General features: G+C 37.2%; 1 protein-coding gene across 1 annotated transcript in view; it reads right to left on the reverse strand.

Moving 5' to 3' along the window:
• Nucleotides 1-888: 888 nt before the first annotated feature.
• The window catches only part of ltl (leucine-rich repeat-containing larval translucida), a 70,486-nt gene continuing 48,437 nt past the window's right edge, over nt 889-22,937 (reverse strand). Inside the window, exons 2-4 of the mRNA XM_073982022.1 lie at nt 10,670-11,684; nt 2,700-2,898; nt 889-2,634 (exon numbers count right to left, since the gene is read on the reverse strand). Coding sequence (XP_073838123.1) covers nt 1,661-2,634; nt 2,700-2,898; nt 10,670-11,684 — 2,188 coding nt within the window. The 3' untranslated portion in view covers nt 889-1,660. The remainder of the gene's footprint in view (nt 2,635-2,699; nt 2,899-10,669; nt 11,685-22,937) is intronic.

Raw genomic sequence — 22,937 nt, forward strand, 5'->3', positions numbered from 1 at the left:
GACCAATACATATGTTATGTTTGGGACTGCTTGCAAACAAATATATGTTTGCTGCAAAATATGTTTGGGACATGTGTCCGCCTAAAATTGTGGACAGCAAAGAATTATAATTATTCCGTTTAAGTTCAGAATATTTTATGGTGGAGGGTATAAAAAGTTCGGCCCGCCGAACTTAGCTCTTTTTTACTTCTTAATGTTAATTTTTGTTATGACCGAAAATTGTATTGCCAGTGAAAAGGGAAATCCGACGATTCTCTTCTATCTTCTTCCAGTATAGCAATTGCCCAACGTTCCTGCTACAATATGGCACTCAACTCATCTTCATGTCTAATCTCAACGAGCAATAACCACAACCCTCATCACAACTGCATCTCTACTTCATCAACCTCATCATCATCTTACCACATCATTATCTTCACATCAATACATCATCTTAAATATCCTTCCCTACCCTGACAGATGGCTGCGCATCCTTAAACCTAACCTAACCTTGCTGCGTTAGATAAGTAAATATCGAGAATTTTAATAGAATTAACCTGAAGAGATTATTCCCCTAATTGTAACTTATGTTGTTTTCTTTTCTTTCGTTTTTTCATAGTAGGATGTTTTTTCTAGGGGAGGGTTACTAACCCGACGCCCAAACCCAAGTTTTTAATGTTCTTATGGGTGAACGCGCGGCACATGTTAGCTCACTACCTTTAACGGGTGTTAAAGGCAGTTCCCCAGGTGACACCACGGGGAGGTCAGTGTCCACTTGAGATGAAAGAGAGACCAAGATAAATCCTGGGCTTTGCCGTGTAAAAGCCGGTCAAGACCGTTGCTTGGTATCATTCATCCCCTACGTCACCCAACTTATGTTGTACCCACAATTAAAACAACTGCAACATATTGATAGCTAAGTTTAATTTATTTAATAATTAGTATTCTATATACAATGGGTATGTTGTATGTATGTGTATCATCGGTTTAGTGTGGAATTCTCATACTCACTTTTTTTTGTCATTTCTTACCAACTACATATGTATGTTTGTATGAATAATATTGTACGCTATTATGTTATATGATGTGTGTTGTGTATGTTTTCTTGGTACATAGAACAAAAGTTATATATAAAATAATAAAAAAATCTAAGCTAAACTTAAAAACAAAACAAAAAGATTCAATAAAAACCACATAAAACTTATGAGCTTTCATTTATGATCATTTAAATAAAATCTAAATAATATAATTTTTTCTTGAATAGTTGAAAGGTAGTTTAGTTAGTGTGTCAGTAGGTGTGCCTTTGTGATTTTGTTATATCTAAAGGACAGGAGGGCGGGGTGGGTGGTTTCTTTTGTTTCCCCTTGGAAATCTAAAACTTATCCTCGCTTTCTTTCTTCTATCACACGTCACATGGTTACGCCACCATCACGATCTGCGGAGGAATGCTTGCTCATTTGAATGGAAAATGCCAGAAATAAGGAAGGGGAGACTGTAGCATCAGCGCGATACTCTCTAAACAACATAAAGTTATGCAAGTATTATTATTGTTATTCTTAAAACTTAAATTAATTTCTTGTTTAATTTTCCTGTTATTATAGTAATAAACGCGATGTATTATCAATAGTAATAAACATAATATTAATTAATATCAATTAATTTATTAATCAATACACGGATTTTAAGGATTTTCAGGCGGCTCATCCGGTTGTAGTAAATTTTGTGGTGCACTTCCATAATCGGTCATCATGACATTGTTATGATACTCCTCATGTATGGCATTCGATTTGGAGTCCTCTTCAATTAGGACATCCGGTGGTGGTTGTTGCGGTATCTCTGCATCAAGAGGATCAAGTTTTTCCGGATTTGGTATGTATTCAACTGTTGAATATTTCGATTCAACAACAGGATTTGAGGCATGGGCCTCAGATGTTGCAGCATTGTCAATGTTCACAACTAAAATTGCCGGTTTTTGTGTGGCAATTGGCTGAGAAGTCGCTTCTGTTGTTAGGTCAATTTTAGAGGTGGCATTGAATGCTGTTGGCATTTGAGTTGTTGCAGTTTCCGTTTTCATTTCATTGGTAATTTGCGGTGCCTTTTCATTGTCATTTTCCGTAGATTGTTTTAAGGTCTCATTATCATGTGTTTCATTCATATTTTCCTCAATTTCGACTTGTTTAAGGGATGGTAATGTGGGGGGGTCTTGCAGGTTCTTTGATATATAGGTGTGAACTGGTATAGGGGCGGCTTCAGTTGTAGTTGTAGTTGTGGTAGGAGCCGGAGTCGTTGTTGTTGTCGTCGTTGTGGTGGTGGTAGTAGTAGTGGTTGTGGTCAACGGTATCGATATGACCGGTGCTTCAACGATTTTTATAGCTGGTGTTATTATCAACGGTTTAATATTGGCCGCACCACCGGCCAGTGGACTGAATAAGGGCGGCAACAAATTATCGGCTTTTAAGAGTTCAGTTGATGGCACAATAACTGGTATAACTTGTTGTTGGCTTAGATTGACTCTGGGCAACATCAATATATATTGGCTCTGACAAACTTCTTCGTAGGCTTCGAAACATTTGGTACGCAATCTTATCTGTTTGTCGGTATGCTTCATCAAAGGACAATATTCGTGCAACAACATATCACAACTAAATGGATTGTCTACAAGGCAAAGAAAAACAAAAACATGAGAAAGCAGAAACATTTTGATTGTGAGCGAAATTTACCTTCCAAATACAATTCCAAACGTCCGGGTACATTGTGATTGACACAGTTGGTTTTGGCCACCAATTCCCGGGAAATTGAAATAATTTGATTGTGTGTCAAATTTGCATGACACAATACCGGTAAGCCATGGAAATCTTTATCGAGTATGGTCAAATTGTTATAGTCCACTTTAAGAACTTTCAAGCTGGGTAGTACTGTCTGTAAAAGAAGAGCAGAAAAGAAGAAAGATAAATTAAAGAAAATTAAAATTCATTTCAAGAAGAAAATTAAATTAAACAAGTAAAAAATAGTTAAGGACGGGTGGCTGAACTTTTTATTGACTCCATTATAAAATATGTTGAACTAAAATGGAATAATTATGCTTTATCTTATCCACGGGGAACCTCATGTGTCAAATAACAGATAGTTCGGTCAAAAAATATAGCTAAAATCCACAAGAAGAAGAGCGGATGGGGCTATACCAAAACGGGGACAAATTTTGTTGGGGCAGCTTTGTGACTACTGGGAAACTCAAATGTCAAATTACAGCTAGTTCGGTCAAGAAATGTAACTAAATTCCTCAAAACTTAAAAAAACGGGAGCTGTGGGTATACCTCTGTCGACTGACACTTTTTTAATTGTTTGGTATGGCTTTCATATAACGTTAGAAAGCCATACCAAACAATTAAAAAAGTGTCAGTCGACAGAGGTATACCCACAGCCAATGTGAATTGAAACTTTCATCTACGGACAGATAGAATGTATTTAGCGTCTCTTCTGAATTTTGTGGCCTTTTTCAACATTTGAACTTGCCGACAAAAATGTGGATTAGGAACTAACACAAATGTTGAACTTTGGTGGGGGAGGTACCCTTAGGGAGGGCCGATATGGGCCATTTTAGAAGTTAAACTAAATTTTGACAAAATATTAGGAGATCCAAAGTTTGGACCAATTTGGTTGCACCATTCAAGTGATATCGTCCTAACATTTTAGTGACATTTTTTAAATATTGGGGAGAAGTACCGGAAGTTGGGGACCGGTATTGCCCCACGAAACTAAGTTTGGATAAAATATGACGAAGACCAAATGTTGCACCAAATCGGTCGAACAGTTCGAGAGCCACATATGGTGACATAGGGCTTTTAACACCTTTCGGGATGTTTTCCCAAGAAATATGGACCTGCTCCTGAAAAAACTTTTACCGTCGTAATGAAGGTAGCGAATGCAAATCGCTTCAACAAAAATCAAAGTGATTCGAGAGCAGGTCTTAAAGAGAACTTATCCGAAATGTTGTGTGGGAGGTACCCAAAGGAGTGCACAAATATAGTCCATATTCGAACCTGATCTATATCTGGTAGATATATTAGGATGTGCAGAGTATGGATTACATCAGTCACTCCCTTCAAGAGTTATCGTGCGCATATTTTTTCCGAAGATTTTTGAATTTTTGTGAGGAAGGTACCTCAAGGAGTGGACCGACATTTTTTATCGTCGAACTTAAACTATGTTTGGACAAAATATTACGAAGGTCAAATTTTGGACCGAATTGGCAGATCCGTTCGAGATTTACCTTGCGCTCCAACCACTACACACGGTGTATTAGGGTTTTTTTTTGCACCTTTCAGGCTATTTTCTCAGGAAGTATGGACTTGCCCCTTATGAAACTTGTACCGTCGTGTGGGAGACAGCGAATAAAAGTTGCTACCACAAAAATCAAAGCGATTCGAGAGCAGGTCCTAAACTGAACTTTTCCGAAATTTTGTGTGGGATGTAGCCGAAGGAGTGGACCGATTGAGTACATATTTAAATTTCATCTAAGCCTGCTAGAACTTTCACGATGTACAAAGTGTGGGCCAAATCGGTTACTCCCTTCAAGAGTTATCGTGCACACAAATTTTCCGAACATTTTCGAACTTTTGTGGGGGAGGTACCGGAAGGAGAGGACCGATATAACCCATCTTCGAACTTAAACTAAGTTTGGACAAAATATTACGACAGACAAATTTTGTACCGAATCGGTTTATCCGTTGGAGAGTTATCGTGCGCTCCAGCCAGCCAGGCAGACAGACGGACGGACATGGCTACATCAACTCCAAATTGTCTGAAACGGATTTCGTCCAAACATACTTGGGGTCTAAAACCATTATTTCGATGAGGCACATTTTGCCCGTATGAAAGTGTATATACCCTCGTTAGCATAAATGCTGAGGGTATAAACATGGACCTTTATTGATAACACTGTTCAATACGACGTTTGTTTCAACCATTTTTTTTTTTCATTTCTAACTTAAATCCTCGATTTATTTTTAAATCCGGTCTCGGTTTTTTCCATCAGCTCTTGTTCTTCAGATATAGTAGCTCAAATTCGTTTTTTTACCCAGAATGCCGTTATTTTTGGATACAAAAATATTTTTTGTGGGTTTTTTCGACACTAATATATCAAGGGCATGTTGTACGCTCGATACAAAAAGTTGTTGAAATAATTATGGTGAATATATATCAAAAAAATATATAAAACATACGACGGACTTTGTAAAAATTGCATATTTTGAGTACTTTAAGCTGTAATTAGGTCTTCGGGGGAAGTCAGAGAATCTTCATATGGCATACCGGATATGCTTAGGGTGTCTACTATATATTCCAGTATTCAAATATATAATATAAAATTCATAGCCACCCATTATTCGGCCATAACCTAGAAATCGTCATGAAGTCTGCGAAAGAGATATCATTTACTTGTGATATCATTACCACATAAGCAATTTACTTCTCGTTGGCAGACTATTTGACGATTTTTAAGATTATGGCCGAATCGTGGGCGCTATGATCTTTCCTTGATATATTAGTGTCGAAAACCCGACAACAAATATTTGTTTGTATCCGAAAATAACGAAATTCTGGGTAAAACTCGTAAAAACGAATTTGAGCTCAAGAAGAAGAGCTGATGGAGAAAAACCGAGAGCGGATTTGAAAATAACTTGCCGATTTTATTTAGAAACGAAAAAAATTTCGGTTGAAACATTCAACTTTTTCAATTTTGTTGAGCAGTGTAATTTTCGATGCAGATGTTTTGTGGCCACTGGGAACCTCAAATGTCAAAAACATGTAGTTAAAAATCCGCACCTAACACCTAAAATCGAAGGTACTGTTATATAAGGGGCTATATCAAAACATGGACTTACCCATGGGTCTATGTTGACATTTTTTGGTGGAGAAGTTTTGTGACAAATTTTAAATATCAAGTAGTAGATAAAATTCTCAAAATACCGAAAATCCGGAGCTACCGTTATATGGGGGCTATAGAAAAACATGGATCCATGTTGACTGGGAACCTCAAAAGTCATATAACGAATAGTTCAGCAAAAAATATAGGTAAAACCCTCAAATTACTGAAACTAGGGAGGTATCGTTATATGGGGGCTGTACCAAAACGATACAACCCATCTTCTAAGTCCATATCTACATTAGGCAATTTTCCTTGCATCAATTGTCCAGAGCTCCAAATACTCGCTCCAATTCGCTCGAATTCCACTCGCGAGTGAAACTCTTCTCGAATTCGGGCAAGTTGAGTGGGGTAACTTGCCCCCTCCAAACCGCCAAACAAAAACTTACCCTAATACGAAACAAACTTGCACCACCCCCACTAAAAAAATTTCACCCAACAAAATTTACCACCTCCCTCAAAAGTTTCACTCGCGAGTAAATCGGAGCTCTGCAATTGTCACTTTGTCGGTGAGAGAGGTTGTTGAGATGCAAAGGGTTACCATATGCCTCACCTCCCTCTCTATCAAACTGACAATTGCCGCAAGAAATGTTGCCTTATGTAGATACGGACTAACTTGACCTGCCTATAAAAAACACACTCGGTTGCAAAAATATAGCATTCTAGCTCAATTATTGTGAACGCTAGAGTGATTACAACAGATAACAACGCTATAGTGATATAGACCTTATAGGGTTGCAAATGTTTTATTACAATGCGTCACAAACGGAAAACCCAACTTGCCTTCCTTAAACACCAGTCTGTCCAAAACAGACCTATCTCGCTTGATCTTGACTCCCGTGACCCATACATGGAATGAATGAGGTGGAGAATTTAAATGTGTACATACCTCCGATGAATAATTGTGTCCTACATTCGCTTTTGGAGGGCAATAACCATCTGGTGCTAGGGAACTGCAATGCTCATCATGAACTTTTGCATTCCGTCCTAGATAAAGGCCAGAGGAGCACAGCCCTGGCCGAGCAAATTTATATATCCAAATTTTCACGGCGAAATAAGACGAGGATAATCAAAGCTCGGCAGATTTCACCATTGTTGCATCTGACCATCTTCCTATCATCGCCTCCGTTAACAGACCACCCGACTTCATTACCAGACCAAATTTTCCAGCAAAGTTGATGTCTAAGACCCGTACAGTGAATCAGGGAGTTTCCTAAGGTGGGGCGATATCTCCGGAACTGTCTAACATGTACCTCTCTAAAATTTCACCCCCTACAGACGGCATAGAGATCGTAATGTATTCGGATGCTTGTAAGATCTTGGCATCGGGACCTAACGTCGATGACATACATACATATGTAAGTGTTAGGTTAAAGATCTTCTTCACTGATTTAGTGCAGTTCTTCCATAGGAGGAATATCCGACCCTAAATCTGCTGCCACACTGTTCAACTGTAATACGGCTGAACATATTGGTCAATGGTGTCCTGATTCCGAGCACAAACTACCCCAAGATATTGGGTGTAACGATAGCATGTATATGTCGCCCGCCCAAGGCACTGGCTGCCAGCACTCGGGGTGCAGACAATAAAATCTTGTTGACCTCTTACAAAGTAATAGGGCGGTCTGTGGTAATATAGGCTGCATCAGTATCCCAGTAAAATTAGAAGGATGGGGTTCCATGCGATGACGTGATTTCAAGGCATCTTTTGCATTGGTTGCTAAGAAAGTCGTGAAAGATCCGATCGTTTCATCAGCATTTGAACCCATGCAAAGGAAGTCGTAAAAGATCCGACCTTTTCATCAGCATTGGAACCCATGCAAAGGAAGTCGTAAAAGATCCGACCTTTTCATCAGCATTGGAACCCATTCCATCAATCGAATAGAGATGAATTTTGTGTTTTTATTTATACACATTTTTCTAAATATATAAGTTTAATTATTTACAATAGGCTTGATGTTGTCGGAAACTCGAAATCACAACCAACGTTGTAAAAATTCTCATCGTAATGATATTGTCATTGCAAAGTGTTGGTGAAAATGACATGCCAAAGCATTGGTGGAAATGACATGCCAAAGCATTGGTGAAAATGACATGTCAAAGCATTGGTGTAAATGACATGCTTTGGATCCAAAAATGAATAGCATTTTTTGGGGTCCACGCTCATATAAAATTCATCGATGAAGATGCTAAAAAAATTACATGCCAGATCACTTGCACCCATGATTGAATGGCATCTTTGGCATCGAACATTATGCTGGGTATGGTATTCAAATATTGCCAATACGCAGTGAAAGACTATTCAAACCTGCAACTATGCCGCCCTGAGGACAGACAAAAATATTCCAAGGCAAACGGAATATTGGCTAAGTAATAACAACCCAGAAAAAATTGATGCGATGACGTGATTTCATAGCATCTTTTGCATTGGTTCAAAATATGTCGTGAAAGATTCGATCTTTTCATTAGCATTTGAACAAATGCAAAGGAAGTCGTGATAGATCCGATCTTTTCATCAGCATTTGAACCCATGCAAAGGAAGTCGTGAAAGTTCTTATAGAGATGAAATTTGTGTTTTTATTTATACACAACGTTGTAAAAATTTTCATCGTAATGATATTGTCATTGCAAAGTGTTGGTGAAAATGACATGCCAAAGCATTGGTGTAAATGACATGCTTTGGATCAAAAATTGAAAAGCATATTTTGCCAAATAACTTTCACCGATGTTTGAATGGCATCTTTTGCATCGAACATTTTGCTGGTAAGAGATTAACCGCTGAACGAAAAATGTTACGCTAGAAGATCTTCTTAGGGGTCTTCTATAGAATAAAAGTCTTCTTAGGGGTATTCTACAGAATAAAAGGTCTTCTTAGAATATACGACCTCCTACAATAAAATGAAAGAACTTCTTAGGGGTCTTCTATAGAATAGATGACCTCCAAGGGGCCTTCTATTAAAAAATACCTTCCAGGGGACTTCTATAGAATAGAAGACCTCCTAGGGGACTTCTGAAGAATAGAAGACCTCCTAGGGGACTTCTATAGAATAGAAGACCTTCAAAGGGACTTTTATAGAAGAGAAGACCTCCTAGGAGACATCTATAGAATAGAACAACTCCTAGGGAACTTCTATGGAATAAGTGTTCGTCTTAGGTGTATTCTATAAAGTAAAAGGCCTTCCTACAGGTCGTTTACGGAATACAAGGTCTTCTATATAGTAGAAAAGCTTCTTAGGTCTTCTTAGGCATCTTCTATAGAACAAAACACCATTTTAAGGGTCTTCTATAGAAAAAGAAGACCTTGTTGAAAAGAGCTTCTTACGGTTCTTCTATAGAATTATATATAGGGGTCTTATACAAACAAACTAAAAACATTTGTGTTTTATTTCCTCCTCTTTGATTTATCGGTAACACTCGGGTTTCTATCACCATTCTCATATCCACCAACAACAACTATTCTCTGCGGCCTTTCTGAGCTATCACCTAAACACCCTTAATAAGACCTTATACTCTATAGAAGTCCTTTTATTCTTTAGAAGACCCATAAGAAGACCTTCTATTTTATATAAGAACTCAAAGAAGACCTTTTATTCTTTAAAAGACCTTTTTTCCTAGTCTTTTAAAGAATATAAGGTCTTCTTAGGGGTCTTCTGTGGAATAAGAGGTCGTCTATTCAATAGAATAGAAGACCATCTTTGAGGTCTTCTATAGAATAAAACGTCTTCTTAGGGGTATTCTATTGAACAAAAAGTCTTCTAAAGAATGGAAGGTCTTCTATAGAGTATAAGGTCTTATTAAGGGTGTTTAGGTGATAGCTCAGAAAGGCCGCAGAAAATAGTTGTTGTTTGTGGATATGAGAATGGTGATAGAAACCCGAGTGTTACCGATAAATCAAAGAGGAGGAAATAAAACACAAATGTTTTTAGTTTGTATAAATAATAATATTGGTGTGGGTGATTTATTAAGGCGAAAAGTACTGACGACTTTACCTGGTGTGGGTGAGACGCGTTACAATTCGCGAGTAAACCGAGAAGTGCTTCCGTACTGGTGAAAAGATGACTTATAAGTGTTTTTTGTACAAAAACCGAAAGTGAATCAAGGCTGAGGCAATCACTGCTTATTGGTAAGTTCTCATCCGAACTGAGCGAATACAGTTCTAGGGAGAAATTGCATAGAAATTCCACTACCAAGAGAGTACTCTCTACGATCCGCGCTGAGCGAACATAGTATCTGAGAAGATTTGTAGGGCAATGATTAGAAATATCACACTACGGTCAGCCGTAAGCGAACATAGTTTCTCAGAGGGTTTGTAGAGAGCAAGGAAGGGAGACCTTTCTGAGATCCGAACTAGGCGAACAAAGGCTCCCTGGAGATTTGTAGTGAAAATACCAATAAAGAGTTTCTAACATAAACAAAGGGTATTATATAGAATAAAGAGTCTTCTAAAGAATTATAAGAGGTTTCCTTAGGGATCTTCTATAGAATAAAATATCTTCTTAGGGGTTTTCTGTAGAAAAAATACTTTCCAATGGGTCTTCTGTAGAATATAAAAAATGATTGCAGCTTTTGAAGTTAAGAGATGAGATGCACACTAAATTCCTTGGACAACATGTGCTTTTCAGCTTATTTGTCGGTTTTTAGAATAAATACTAACACAAACCTCTTTTTTTGATCATGAGAGTTTCTGCTGGGATATAAATATTTTTTAATGTAATCTCTTCATATTTCATGGTATTTCATGCTACGAAGACATAAATGGCAACTTACCGTTTGCATTTCGCGCAATGTCAATAGACGATTATGCGACAACTCCAATGTTTCTAGCCTTTCTAGACCAATGAAATCTTCGGGTAATATACGCTCTATACGATTATGGTTCAAACGCAAAGTACGCAAGCTATTCAAACCCATTAGGGCACCATCCAGTGTTGTCAACTCGTTGTTATCCAAATATAAATCCATCAAGTACGAAGTTTTGTCAATAGTATTGCCCTGACTTCCGGATAACTTTCTAATACGATTATTCGACAAATCCAATTGTTTCAACATCAATAGACCACGTATTTCATCAATGGAGAACTCCTCCATGGCATTACATGAAAAATTTGCCTTATACAAGTTCTTCAGCGGCAGCAGTGAACCATTAAGGGATTGTATCCGATTACTGTACATATATAATTCTCCCAATTTGGTGGCATATTGAAATTCATCAGTGGCCAATAATTCAATGCGATTATTGGAAGCATACAATTCATTGAGGTTGTGGGCATTCTTTAGGACACGATCTAAGGTTTGAATGCGATTCTGTTGTATATACAAAGTTTCCAATTTATTGAGATTTCTCATGGTTTCCGGCAAACGTTCGATACGATTACTTTGGGCTATAATCAATTTAAGGCGATTCGATTCAGGCAATTCATCATCCAAACTGTCGATACGATTCATATTGATGAAAAGAGATTCCAATTTGTTTAGATGGCGCAAGGTTCCATTGAGTTTTTCTATTTGGTTACGGCCCAAATGCAATGTTACCAGACCGGGTGGGAAAGTGTGTCGATCTAGGCGCGTTATGTTGTTGCTGGGCATAAACAGGTTCATTAACATTTGCACACCTTTGAAATCATCCTGCAGAACAGATCTTATGCGACATCTTCCAATATCGAGCGTTTTCACCAGCGGCATATGATTTAACATATGCTTGGGTACTTCCTCCAATTCATTATCGCCAATGCCCAAATATTCCACATTCGATAAACCCCGAAACGGTAGTTCAGGTATCGATCTGAAATGGGGGAAATTGAAAGCTAATGTTAATGTTTATAGCAATATTGAGCTAAATAAATAATGGGAGAATTAATATTACATACATGGGTACACAATTTTTTATTGATAAGTTTTTAACCACGGTAGTTCCCAATGCAAATTACATTACATTACATTATTACATCCAAATACCTGATATCGGGGGATACCGTTATAGGGGGCTATACCAAAACGTGGATCGATATAGCCGCGTGAGTCGTAGGAAAGTTTAGACTGTACACCTGACCTCATTATTCCAGGATCGGAGACTTTCCACAAGGCCACATCGTCTGTCAAAGCCGATATAGATGGCCCAGCGGATAATATGTAATACCAGCAGCCCTTCTACGGTCTCCAACCTCTGCCGCAACGTGGGAGCAAAAAAGAAAAAAGCAGTTATATAGAGTTTTGAACTTCCTAAGAAAATTGGTAAATCGAAAAGATAGGGGAAACTGATAGGGCTGAACCTTGAGGTAATTGACCACAGTGACACAGAGACTCCAACGCGAACACGGTTTGAGCGCCGCAGAACGAGCAATCGACTAGGCTGAGTCCAAAACAGTGGTTATAGGGTGAATCCAGCAAAATATGCTATCCAGAAAGACAAGGGCTTGTCGATCAGGTGGTGGTCTTTACCGGTAAGAATGAGAAATCGGATTAAATCTCTCAACCTCCACCATATAATTCTGTTAATAGGGCTAGATCAACAGAGGAATCAGATCGTTTCTTGAAGAAATCATCTAGGAGTCAGGAGGTCGAACAATTTACTTCCTCCGTCTGCTACTTAAAGTGGGAACTGAAGTGAAACATCATCGCCAAAACAACCGACAAAGCTGGTCCTAGCCATAATATAACCTCCAAAACGTTAAACCGACCTTAAAACGAACAATGACCCCAAGCAGTCTTCTTGTAGTAGTCATTGAGAAAGTCACCCCTGAGGGACAAATCGGAGAAAGTCGATAGCGGCTATTAGAAGAACATCTAAGAGACTTTGTTTTCTCGGGATGAGAGGATAGCCCCAAGTTCAGAAGAGCCACTTTTTATAAGAGATTCCCTGCAGAAGAGACTTGTCAGCATGGCTGCCACCGCTCTCGGTGAACCCAAAACGTATACCACAGTAAATCATGTGACAAGAAGTTTGGTAGACAACTATGAGCTTCCATGCCCAGTTACATATCCGGGCAAGAGATTTCAACCAGTATTGTGCAGAAAAGACCTGACTAATCTATGGAGGACTAGAATAAAGCCAAGAAGACTAAGTCATCTATGGATTAGAAGAGGACATACAATAAATATAACAGCAAAATCAGGAAGGCCAAGATGAAACGATGGGTAAGCTTTAGTGACTCGATAGATGCAGAGAAGGACGTGACTAGATTCGGATGCTTTCAAACTTAGTCCAATCAAAAAGGTTGCGGAACTGATAAACAATAGAACAAGTTAAAAAGTGTCAGTCGGCTTTGCCGACAGATATATACCCTCAGCCAATGTGAAGTGAAACTTTCACCTAAGGTCTTTATGTGACCTGAATGCGTCACATATGGTGACATATGGAGTTTTTACACCTTTCCGGCTGTTTTCCCTAGAAATATGGACTCGCCCCTGAAAAAACATTTACCGTCTAATGGAGGTAGCGAATGCAAGTTGCTTCAACAAAAATCAAAGTGATTCGAGAGCAGGTCTTAAAGTGAACTTATCCGAAATTTTGTGTGAGAGGTACCAGGAGGAGGAGACAAATATAGTCCATATTCGAACCTGATCTATATCTGGTAGATATATTAGGATGTGCAAAGTATGGATTACATCGGTCACTCCCTTCAAAAGTTATCGTGCGCACAATTTTTCCGAACATTTTTCAACTTTTGTGGGGGAGGTACCTGAAGGAGTGGACCGATATGGCTTATCTTCGAATTTAAACTATGTTTGGACAAAATATAATGAAGGCCAAATTTTGGACCGAATGTGCATATCCGTTCGAGAGTTATCTTGCGCTCCAACCACTACACACAGTGTCATAGGGGCTCTTTGTAACTTTTAGGCTATTTTCTCAGGAAGTATGGACTTGCCCCTAATGAAACTTATAACGTCATTTGGGGGGCAGTGAATTTAAGTTGTTGCAACAAAAATCAAAGCGATTCGAGAGCAGGTCCTAAAGTGAACTTTTCCGAAATTTCGTGTGGGAGGTACCCGAAGGCGTGGACCGATTGAGTCCATATTGGAACCTCGTCTAAGTTTGGTAGAAATATCACGATGTGCAAAGTATGGACCAAGTCGGTTATTCCCTTCAAGAGTTATCGTGCGCACAAATTTTTCGAACATTTCCGAACTTTTGTGGGGGAGGTACCGGAAGGAGTAGACCGATATAACCCATCTTCGAACTTAAACTAAGTTTGGACCAAATATTGCGATAGCCAACTTTTGGACCAAATCGGTTCATCCGTTCGAGAGTTATCGTGCGCACCAGCCAGCCAGACAGACAGACAGACGGACGGACATTGCTAAATCGACTCCAAATTGTCTGAAACACATTTCGTCCAAACATACTTGGGGTCTAAAACCATTATTTCGTTAGCATAAATTCTGAGGGTATAAAAAGGACATCGATGGACCGTTGGATTGCAAAAACTCCACGAGGGTTGATTTCAGAACCCTCATGGCGTAAATTTATTCATTACAAAATTGTAGGAAACAAATTGCAAATGAATGAACCAAAAATAACTCAAATCAAGACTATCAGAATAACCCAGATACTGGGTTTCCAAAAATCTTGCCTCGGGACCAAACTCGGGACCATGTTAAAAAATATTATTTTTTTTTAATTTTTTGGTAAAAAAACAAGGAAAAATTTTATTGACAAATTTTAAAAAAATTAAGAAAAAATAGTAATTATGCGAATCCCACTACCAAATAGGACTCAACATTTTTGTAATTAATCGTAGTTTAATACAAAAAATCAAGGAAATCGAAGAGTACAATCATTGATAAAAATTGCTTTTAAATATTAAATCGCGAAAATTGCATCTAAGCCCACTGTTCAATTTTTTTCTATTTTTAATTAGAAAGCAGATAAAAAAATAAAAATATAAAAAAGATGTTTTCTATTTGGACCAATATTAAAGAAGTTATGAGTATTTCTTTGCATATAGCTTTTACAGAATTCAATTTTTACAAGTCGCGATATCTCTGGAACCTTTGGTCAAAAAGAATTTGAAAATATACTAAAATGTTTTGTTGATGAGCAGCAAAACCTTGTTTTAAAAAGTGTCAAATTTCACTCAGAAATCCCCTTATATATTCTTTATAAGCATACAATTCTGAGTCGATCTACATATGTATGTAGCTATGTTGCAGACATTGTGAGTCTGTTGTAATCGCTTTAGCGTCCACAATAATCATATTGTTGTGTGTTTGTTCGACCTTTTTGATATCAATAAAAAACCAGAATTGTTTGAGCTTGAGGTCTTATTTTTGTTGTTTATTTATTTATCATTTCCAATATTTCGCAATTTACGTGAATTGCATCCTCAGGGAAATCTACAATATTAAAGTATATTTTTGATATTATTATCACAGCAATATAATATATCATATAAATACATATTATATTATTAAACAAACACAAAATTAACACAGAATTTGCTTACAAGTAAAATCAAAATAAAAGTGTCAAGTTAGCTTAAAAAACTATGATGGGCTTCACCATCATCGTCGCTTGTAAATATTGCACTGATTTGATTTACTTATTGCAGGTTCTTTTCTGTGTTAAATGCCTGTAGCAGTATGCAGCATTGTCTGTGTCGCTCTTAAAGTTTATTCTCTTCGTTGTTGGTAGATTATTGATGTGTAACATTTCTAACGTCATTCTCCTGTTGTAGTTGTTTTCAGTTTGGAGTATTTTAACTTCTTCAAATTTTGGCTGGTGATTTTTTCTCTTGCAGTGTTCTGCTAACGCCGTTTTTTACAAACAGAAAAAAGGACTTCCCATGGGTTCACCAGCTTCTCCGATAGTAGCTGACATAGTTATGGAGAAACTACTTGACACCTCTATGGAGAAACTAATCAAAAAACCAGTAATAATTACGAAATATGTTGACGATCTTTTTGTGATTCTTGACGGCGATGCAATAACTAACACCTTGACGATATTAAACAGCTTTCATAAGAATATACAATTTACTATAGAAGAAGAGCGAAACAATTGTATACCATACTTAGACACTATGATATACAGAAATAATGGAAAATTGGAAATTGACTGGTACCAAAAACCTTCGGCATCTGGACGAATTATTAATTTTTACTCGAAACATCCAAGACAAATGATCATAAATACTGCAAAAAACCTAGTGAATAGAGTTCTTAACACGAGTGACCGAAAATTTCATGGAAAGAACAAAGTTAAAATCAAGGATATATTATTGAAAAACAGTTTTCCTATTGGATTAATTAATAATTTATTTGAACAACACGATCGGCCGAGAACCAAGAAAAATGAAGTAGAACGTACATATAAGTCTATGATTTACTTACCTCAAATATCAGAGAGATTTCAATACTCTAATCTATATGATAAAAATATATACAATATAGCCCAAAAACCCAACAACACCCTTAAGACACTTTTTACAAATACAAAAAACAAGATCGAAAACATGGAGAAACATAACTTAATATATAAGATTGAATGTGATGGAAACGAGCACGAAACATGTGGCCATATATGGTAACATGGGGCGCCTTCGCCACGTTTTTTTCAAAATGTTCTCATATCGACATCATTAAAGTTTTTCCAAATATTATTTTTGGTAAGAATATTAGCATGTCTTGACTATAAGTTTTGATATATAAATGATTATAATTTTGTTTTTAAAATATTATTTTTGAGAATTTACAAAATGTCTAAAAAGTGGCGAAGCCTCCCCACCCATGGGGTAGCTTCGCCATCGACATAGGATATATATCAACGGACTCTAAAACTGGCATTTACCCTACTTCCTTCCCAAATATCAACATAATGCATAAAAGGAACATGTTTTCTATTTAATAATCAAAAATGATTCTAAAATGTACAAAAAGAAACATATTGTAGCCGTTAATTGAAGTAGGTACCTTGAATTAGGCATAAAAATGAAATTTTTGCCAAATTAGATAGGTTTAGCACAATATTTGATTTCAACTTCACATTATAGCGTGGCATATCAATAGCATAAACAATTTAAGTTAAACCTGACATATTTCTCACATTAACCCACAACACCCCTATCATGGCGTAGCCGCCCCACCCCCTACATAGTTCATAATATGAACATATTGACATTTATAATTACTTTTATCATTCAAATTATTTGGATTTATATTCTTCAGTAGTTGTCTATTAACGGTATAAAATATAATTTTGATATCACTAAAGGTATACAAGATATCACAAAATATACCTACCATGAATATTTTTCGCAATACCCCAAAAACATGAAACCGCGTGCATCAGCAATCATATATTTGATAGAAATGCCAATTTTTGGGAGATGAAAGATCTTCGTTAAACTCACAATTTTCCCTTTAACGGCATTTCTGTAGCAGTTATAATTATCAAGAAAATCGGTGCTGGCGAAGGCGCCCCAGTGGCGAAGCCGCCCCATGTTACCATATATAACGGTACCTCTCGATTTTCGGCATTTGGAGGCTTTTAGTCACAATTTTGAGATTCCCAGTGATCACAAAAGTTCCCCAACAAAATTTGTCAACATAGGTCCATATTTTGGTATAGCGCCCATATAACGGCACCACCGATTTCGTTATTTTGAAGATTTTAGCTAAATTTGATGACCGAACTCCCTGTAATTTCACATTTGAGATTCCCAGTGATCGCAAAATTTTTTCATATAACCGTACCTCCCAATTTTCGGTATTTTGAGGATTTTAGCTACATTTGTTGACCAAACCATCTGTAATTGTACATCTCAGGTTCTCAGTGGTCACAAAACTTCTCTAACATAAAATAATCAACATAGGTCTATGTTTAGGTATAGCTCCCAATTTTCGAATGTTCAGGATATTAGCTACATTTTTGACCGAAATCCGTGTAATTTAATATTTAAAAATCCCAGTGGTCACAAAATTCCTCCACCAAAATTTGTTAACATGGGTCCATATTTTGGTATAGAGCTCATCCAACGGAAATTCCGATTTTCGGTATTTTGAGGATTTTAGCTAAATTTGTTGACCGAACTATCTGTAATTTTACATTTGAGGTTCCCAGTGGTCACAAAACTTTTTCAACAAAAATTTTCAGCATAGGTCTATGTTTTGGTATACAATTTTTAACCAAACTATTTGAAATTTGCCATTTCAGGTTCGTCGCAATCACGAAACTTCTCCTATTAAAATTGTCAGAATAGGTACATGTATTTGTATAGCCTCCATATAACGGTACCTCCCGATTTTCAGTATCTTCAGGATTTTATCTAAATTTTTTGCCGAACTACCTGTAATTTAACAGTTGAGTTTCCCAACAGTCACAAAACTTCTCCACTGAAAATTTTCAACGTAGGTCCACACTTTGAGGTACCTTTTCTGGCCTAATTTATTCATTTTGGGGTGTAGCTCTGAATCTATCTCCAGTTCCAGGAAAATGGCTGCTTCGATGGGATGCAACCACAGATCCACTGGAGTTAGATGAGTAGGTTTGGCAGGGCAGTTGAAAAGGTGCAGTGTGTCGTGCTGACCCATGCCGCATACTGGGCCGATGTTTTGCACGATGCTATCGATACTTGCCCAATAGGAATTTAAGCGACTGCAATATCCTGAGCGTAGTTGAGCCAGAAATACTCTGGTTTGTCGTGACAGCTGAAGCTCCTCAGCTGCAAAAGTTGGGGGATGTACTCCGAGGACTTTATTCACACTGTATTTGCTTATGGCCTTAGCAACTGCATCCGTGTGAATGCTATTCAGACCAGCCTGAAATGCCTGCCGATCTAGGGGTTTTCTCCTATATTGTTGGACCTCTGCCTCTAGAGCGTGGATATACTTCCTGATATAAATGGGTGGTGCTTGAGATGGCTCTCACGGTAACACCCGAGCAAGTACTGCAACGAAAGCATCTCATTGTGTTGCTGTACTGGAAGAATCTTTTACTCCTCATGTAGATGGTCCACTAAAGACTTGAGGAGGAACCATGTTGCTGTTCTCAGGGCGGCATTCTTACAATTTTGAATCTCTATTCAATGCGTATCAACTAAATTCAGGGGCCTGGCATCGCATATCTTACCACAGACCGACCTATCGCGTTATATATGGTCAACAAGGTTTCTTTATAAGCTCCCCAAGTGCTGCTGGCTAGAGACTTGAGGACCTTGTTTCTGCATTTCAGTTTGTCGCAGATAGCTGCGGCATGTGCGGACAACGTATGCAAACGTAGTGTCGAATGTAACCACGACATTCAACTCTCTTCAATACTGCGCCGTCCATGTGGTGAACAGAGTGGCCATAAAAATAGTAGCGGATATCTGCATATTCCTCGCATGGAAAAATTTGGTAAGATCGGCTAAATAGGAGTTCAGTCACTCACAGATGTCATTAGGGTAGGTACCTGACGCCAGGATCATACAATCATCCGCATACGTTACGATCTCAATGCCGTCTGGAGAGGTCGAAATACAGGAAAGGCAGAGGTTAAACAGTTCCGGAGATATCACCCAACCTTGGGTAACTCCATGTGTCACTCTACGGGTTTGGACTTCTTGTTCCTGAATTCCACGTACGACTGGCGTCCACACATATAATTGTTTATCCAACGTTTCAGACTTGGCCGGAGGGTTGTCTGCTCAATGTCCTCAAACAGCGTGGAGTGCCTGACAGCACAAAGGCTTTTGATATATTTAATTTTTGTTAATATATTTAATTCCTGTTATAATGTTTACCCATATCTCTATGGGCGTGAGAGGGGCGTGTCTATGTCATCAATATGTTAACATTTTTCATATTTGAAATATTGTCATCTAGTTTTCATTGGAAATTACTTTGTGACACTTAAACGGTGCTATTTTATATAATGATCATGTGGCGACAACAAATTGCTATATTCTGAAGCTGTCTTCTAACACAAAGGAAGATGCTCGTCTGACTCCAGTTTAAAAATAGAATTAGAAACAGACATCGTTTCTATAAATGGAATGTGTCTCGCGTTCAGCGCCTGTGAAAAGAAAGAAATTCTAACACGTCAAAATATTCAATATCACTAAACTCTGATCATGTTATTATGTGGCGCCTAGTCAGTCTATAATTAATATGTGTCTGGTGCAAGGATGCCAATGGTCGTTGGTTAGAAACTTAGTAACCAACCAATTCACCTATTACATTTTCACTTAATGCATTATTCATATGGGAAATGATGGAAGACGAGACAGAGAAAAAAAAAACAGAATATTGTGATAAAATCATCAAGTAACTGCAAACGATAACTGATGTTAACATTGTCGCCATTTAAAACATTTGTCTCCTATCAGGAGAGTATTACAAAGATGTGATTGAAGTTCTATTTTTGATGTGTTAGCTGGCATTGATGAATGGCTGGATGGTTGGTTAGTGGACAAAGTAGAAATAAAATAAATTATTTCTCCACGATTAATGGTGTCGACGTACAAGATGAAGCTGTTCTTTGCTTGGGTACTTGCTAAAATCTGACGTCCTTTCATCACATTCCCTGAGTGCCGTTAAGGTGATACTATTTATAGATACATGTGATTGGTTCTTATTGTCTTTTTAAAGTTCCTCCTTTCAGCAATGAAACTTGTTTTACGTTTCATGATGTAATAGATTGAATAAATTCCATACATTTTTTAGGCACAAGGACAGATTGACGGGAATATCGGAAAGAAACTTTTTGCATAATGGAATTTATGAAAATCAATTGCTGTGTAAAAACTTGACACTTGCTTACTGACAAACTCAAAATACTGTATGTATCATAACACTACTATGACTTTTTGAACGATTTCCTGTTTCACGAATAAATGAAATTATGCTTATTAACGACTTAGGTCGCTGACTAGAACATCAAAATTTTCGGCGGTGGCAAATCCTGTTGGCTTAGATTTCCTGAGTATTTCATTCATGAAAAACTTCTCTACAAGTGATGTCATAAGACACGCCGATAAAAAGTTGGTCCTACATCATTGAGTCAATATGAATCGAGGCGCACTCATTGATATGAGAAAAGTTTCCCTTCGGGGATTTCGTGGCACATACATGTGTATGTATGTATAAATCAAAAACGAAACAAGTGTGGTCTTTCAAATTTCAGGAAAAGCCACATAACCTATGAAGGCATATATAAGACTCAGTATTAAGTGAAGTTATCTCATTCTGAGTCGTATATATCTCTTTGGAAAAAATGGTTTTATGCTTCTCACAACTGATTAAAATGAGAGAGAAATCATTTTTACCCTCCACCATAGTATGAAGGGCATATTAATTTTGTTTTTCAGTTTGTAACGCATTAAAATATTCATTTGCGACCCTATAAAGTGCATATTAGGGTTATGACTTTTTTACAACCTGGTATCCCTGTATCATATTTTGATGAGTTTTTACTAAGTTTAGATAAAATCATAATTATAAGGCGATTCGATAAAAAAGCCCACGCACTATGTTGGCGTGATACCACGGAGGGTCGATAGCTGAGGAATGAAAAGAGAAGAAAATAAAAACAAAAAGTGTATCAGTTCAAATATATTTTCGGTTTATTATTGGTGTTAGGTTTCCATCGAATGAGAAACATTACCTTTTGTATGTGACGCTACGAAACGATATGCAATAGGAGTGTGACTCCTTCGAAAGTTAAACAACAAGTGTCGTTGCCAAGATCAAAGGCAGTGACAATCAACTAGGAAAACAGCATTGGAAAGCGCCCCTCTGCATCTAAACTATGCGAATAAGGCTTCAAGGAGAGGTAGTAGAAAAGAGCGAAACTCTTCCTACAATCCGAACTAGGTGAATAAGGCTCTTGGCAGAAGAGCAGAGAAGATATATATGGGGATATGGCTCGTAAGAGCGCCCAATTAGTGTGGGTAATTGGAATGCTGCAGAAGGGGAAACAATGTATCGAACGTATACATTGGCGTAACCAATGTACTATAGGTAATTTGCCCTGTTTTTGAGGCAAAAAGTCAATTTTGCAACTTTTAATAATAATAATTTCGAAGAACGAAAAAAATATATATTGTAAGGCATATTTCAATGTATTTAAAACCGCGGAAAAATAAACCGAATATACATAAATATATGTAAAGTGGAATAGATTGGCAATTGCGAAAGGAATTTATTTAATACTAGCGGACCCGGCGAACTTCGTCTCGCTATTAAGGAATAAAATTTCATACAAAAACTCAATTTTCGATTTTTCCAATTTTCCGACTTCTCCAGAGAGATTTTCCAAAATTTTCTTCCGTAAAGACCTTCTCCTCGAAAATACGAATAACTGACAAAAAATTTTACAGAAATCGGCCTAGCCGTTCTCATTTTATGAATTACTATACATTTTTTACACCATTTTTATATATATAGATATAATATAACATAAACATTTTGGGTAGCGACCAAAAAACACAAAAAGTCAGAAATAAATATTTTATTTTTCTTAAACTCACTTCATATAGACTTATACATAATTGGCCGTGTTTGGCCGTGATTTTGCCACCTAGAACACACTACTGAAAGTCTTCTGCTTTGGTATTACTATGTTTCAAAACCCGATTTTGCCCGTTTTTTGATATTTATGAGATTTTATTAGGTTACTTCTCAATGGCGACAAATTATTCGGTATATCCGTGGATTTCTATAAAGGGTGCGGCAGTAGTAAGCTTTATTTTATATCTCTATTACATATTAATCATTATTACGGTTTAAAGGAGTACTAAACTCGTCTTTATTAATGTATATTCAAAATATATACAAAACTATAGTAACATTTCGTTGGAATATCTACTCGAGGGGACAAAATTTTTGTTACTTACTACCGTGATCGTTTTCAACAGTTTGTTGTGTATAAGAAAACAAATGAAAATGGCATTGGAAAAAATAGCTTTGTTCGTTATATACGTAGTTGCTTATAACCGTTGTTACTTATATCCGAATTTATCTGTAAAAATCTTTGTTTTATCTCACTTTTACACATAAATAATTTAAAAAGTTAAAATTACCTATAGTGCAATGTACCAACCTTATACATACAAAG

This window comes from Musca autumnalis, unplaced genomic scaffold (genome assembly GCF_047663935.1).
Source record: "Musca autumnalis isolate F117 unplaced genomic scaffold, ASM4766393v1 scaffold_4, whole genome shotgun sequence".
NCBI classification, from domain to species: domain Eukaryota; kingdom Metazoa; phylum Arthropoda; class Insecta; order Diptera; family Muscidae; genus Musca; species Musca autumnalis.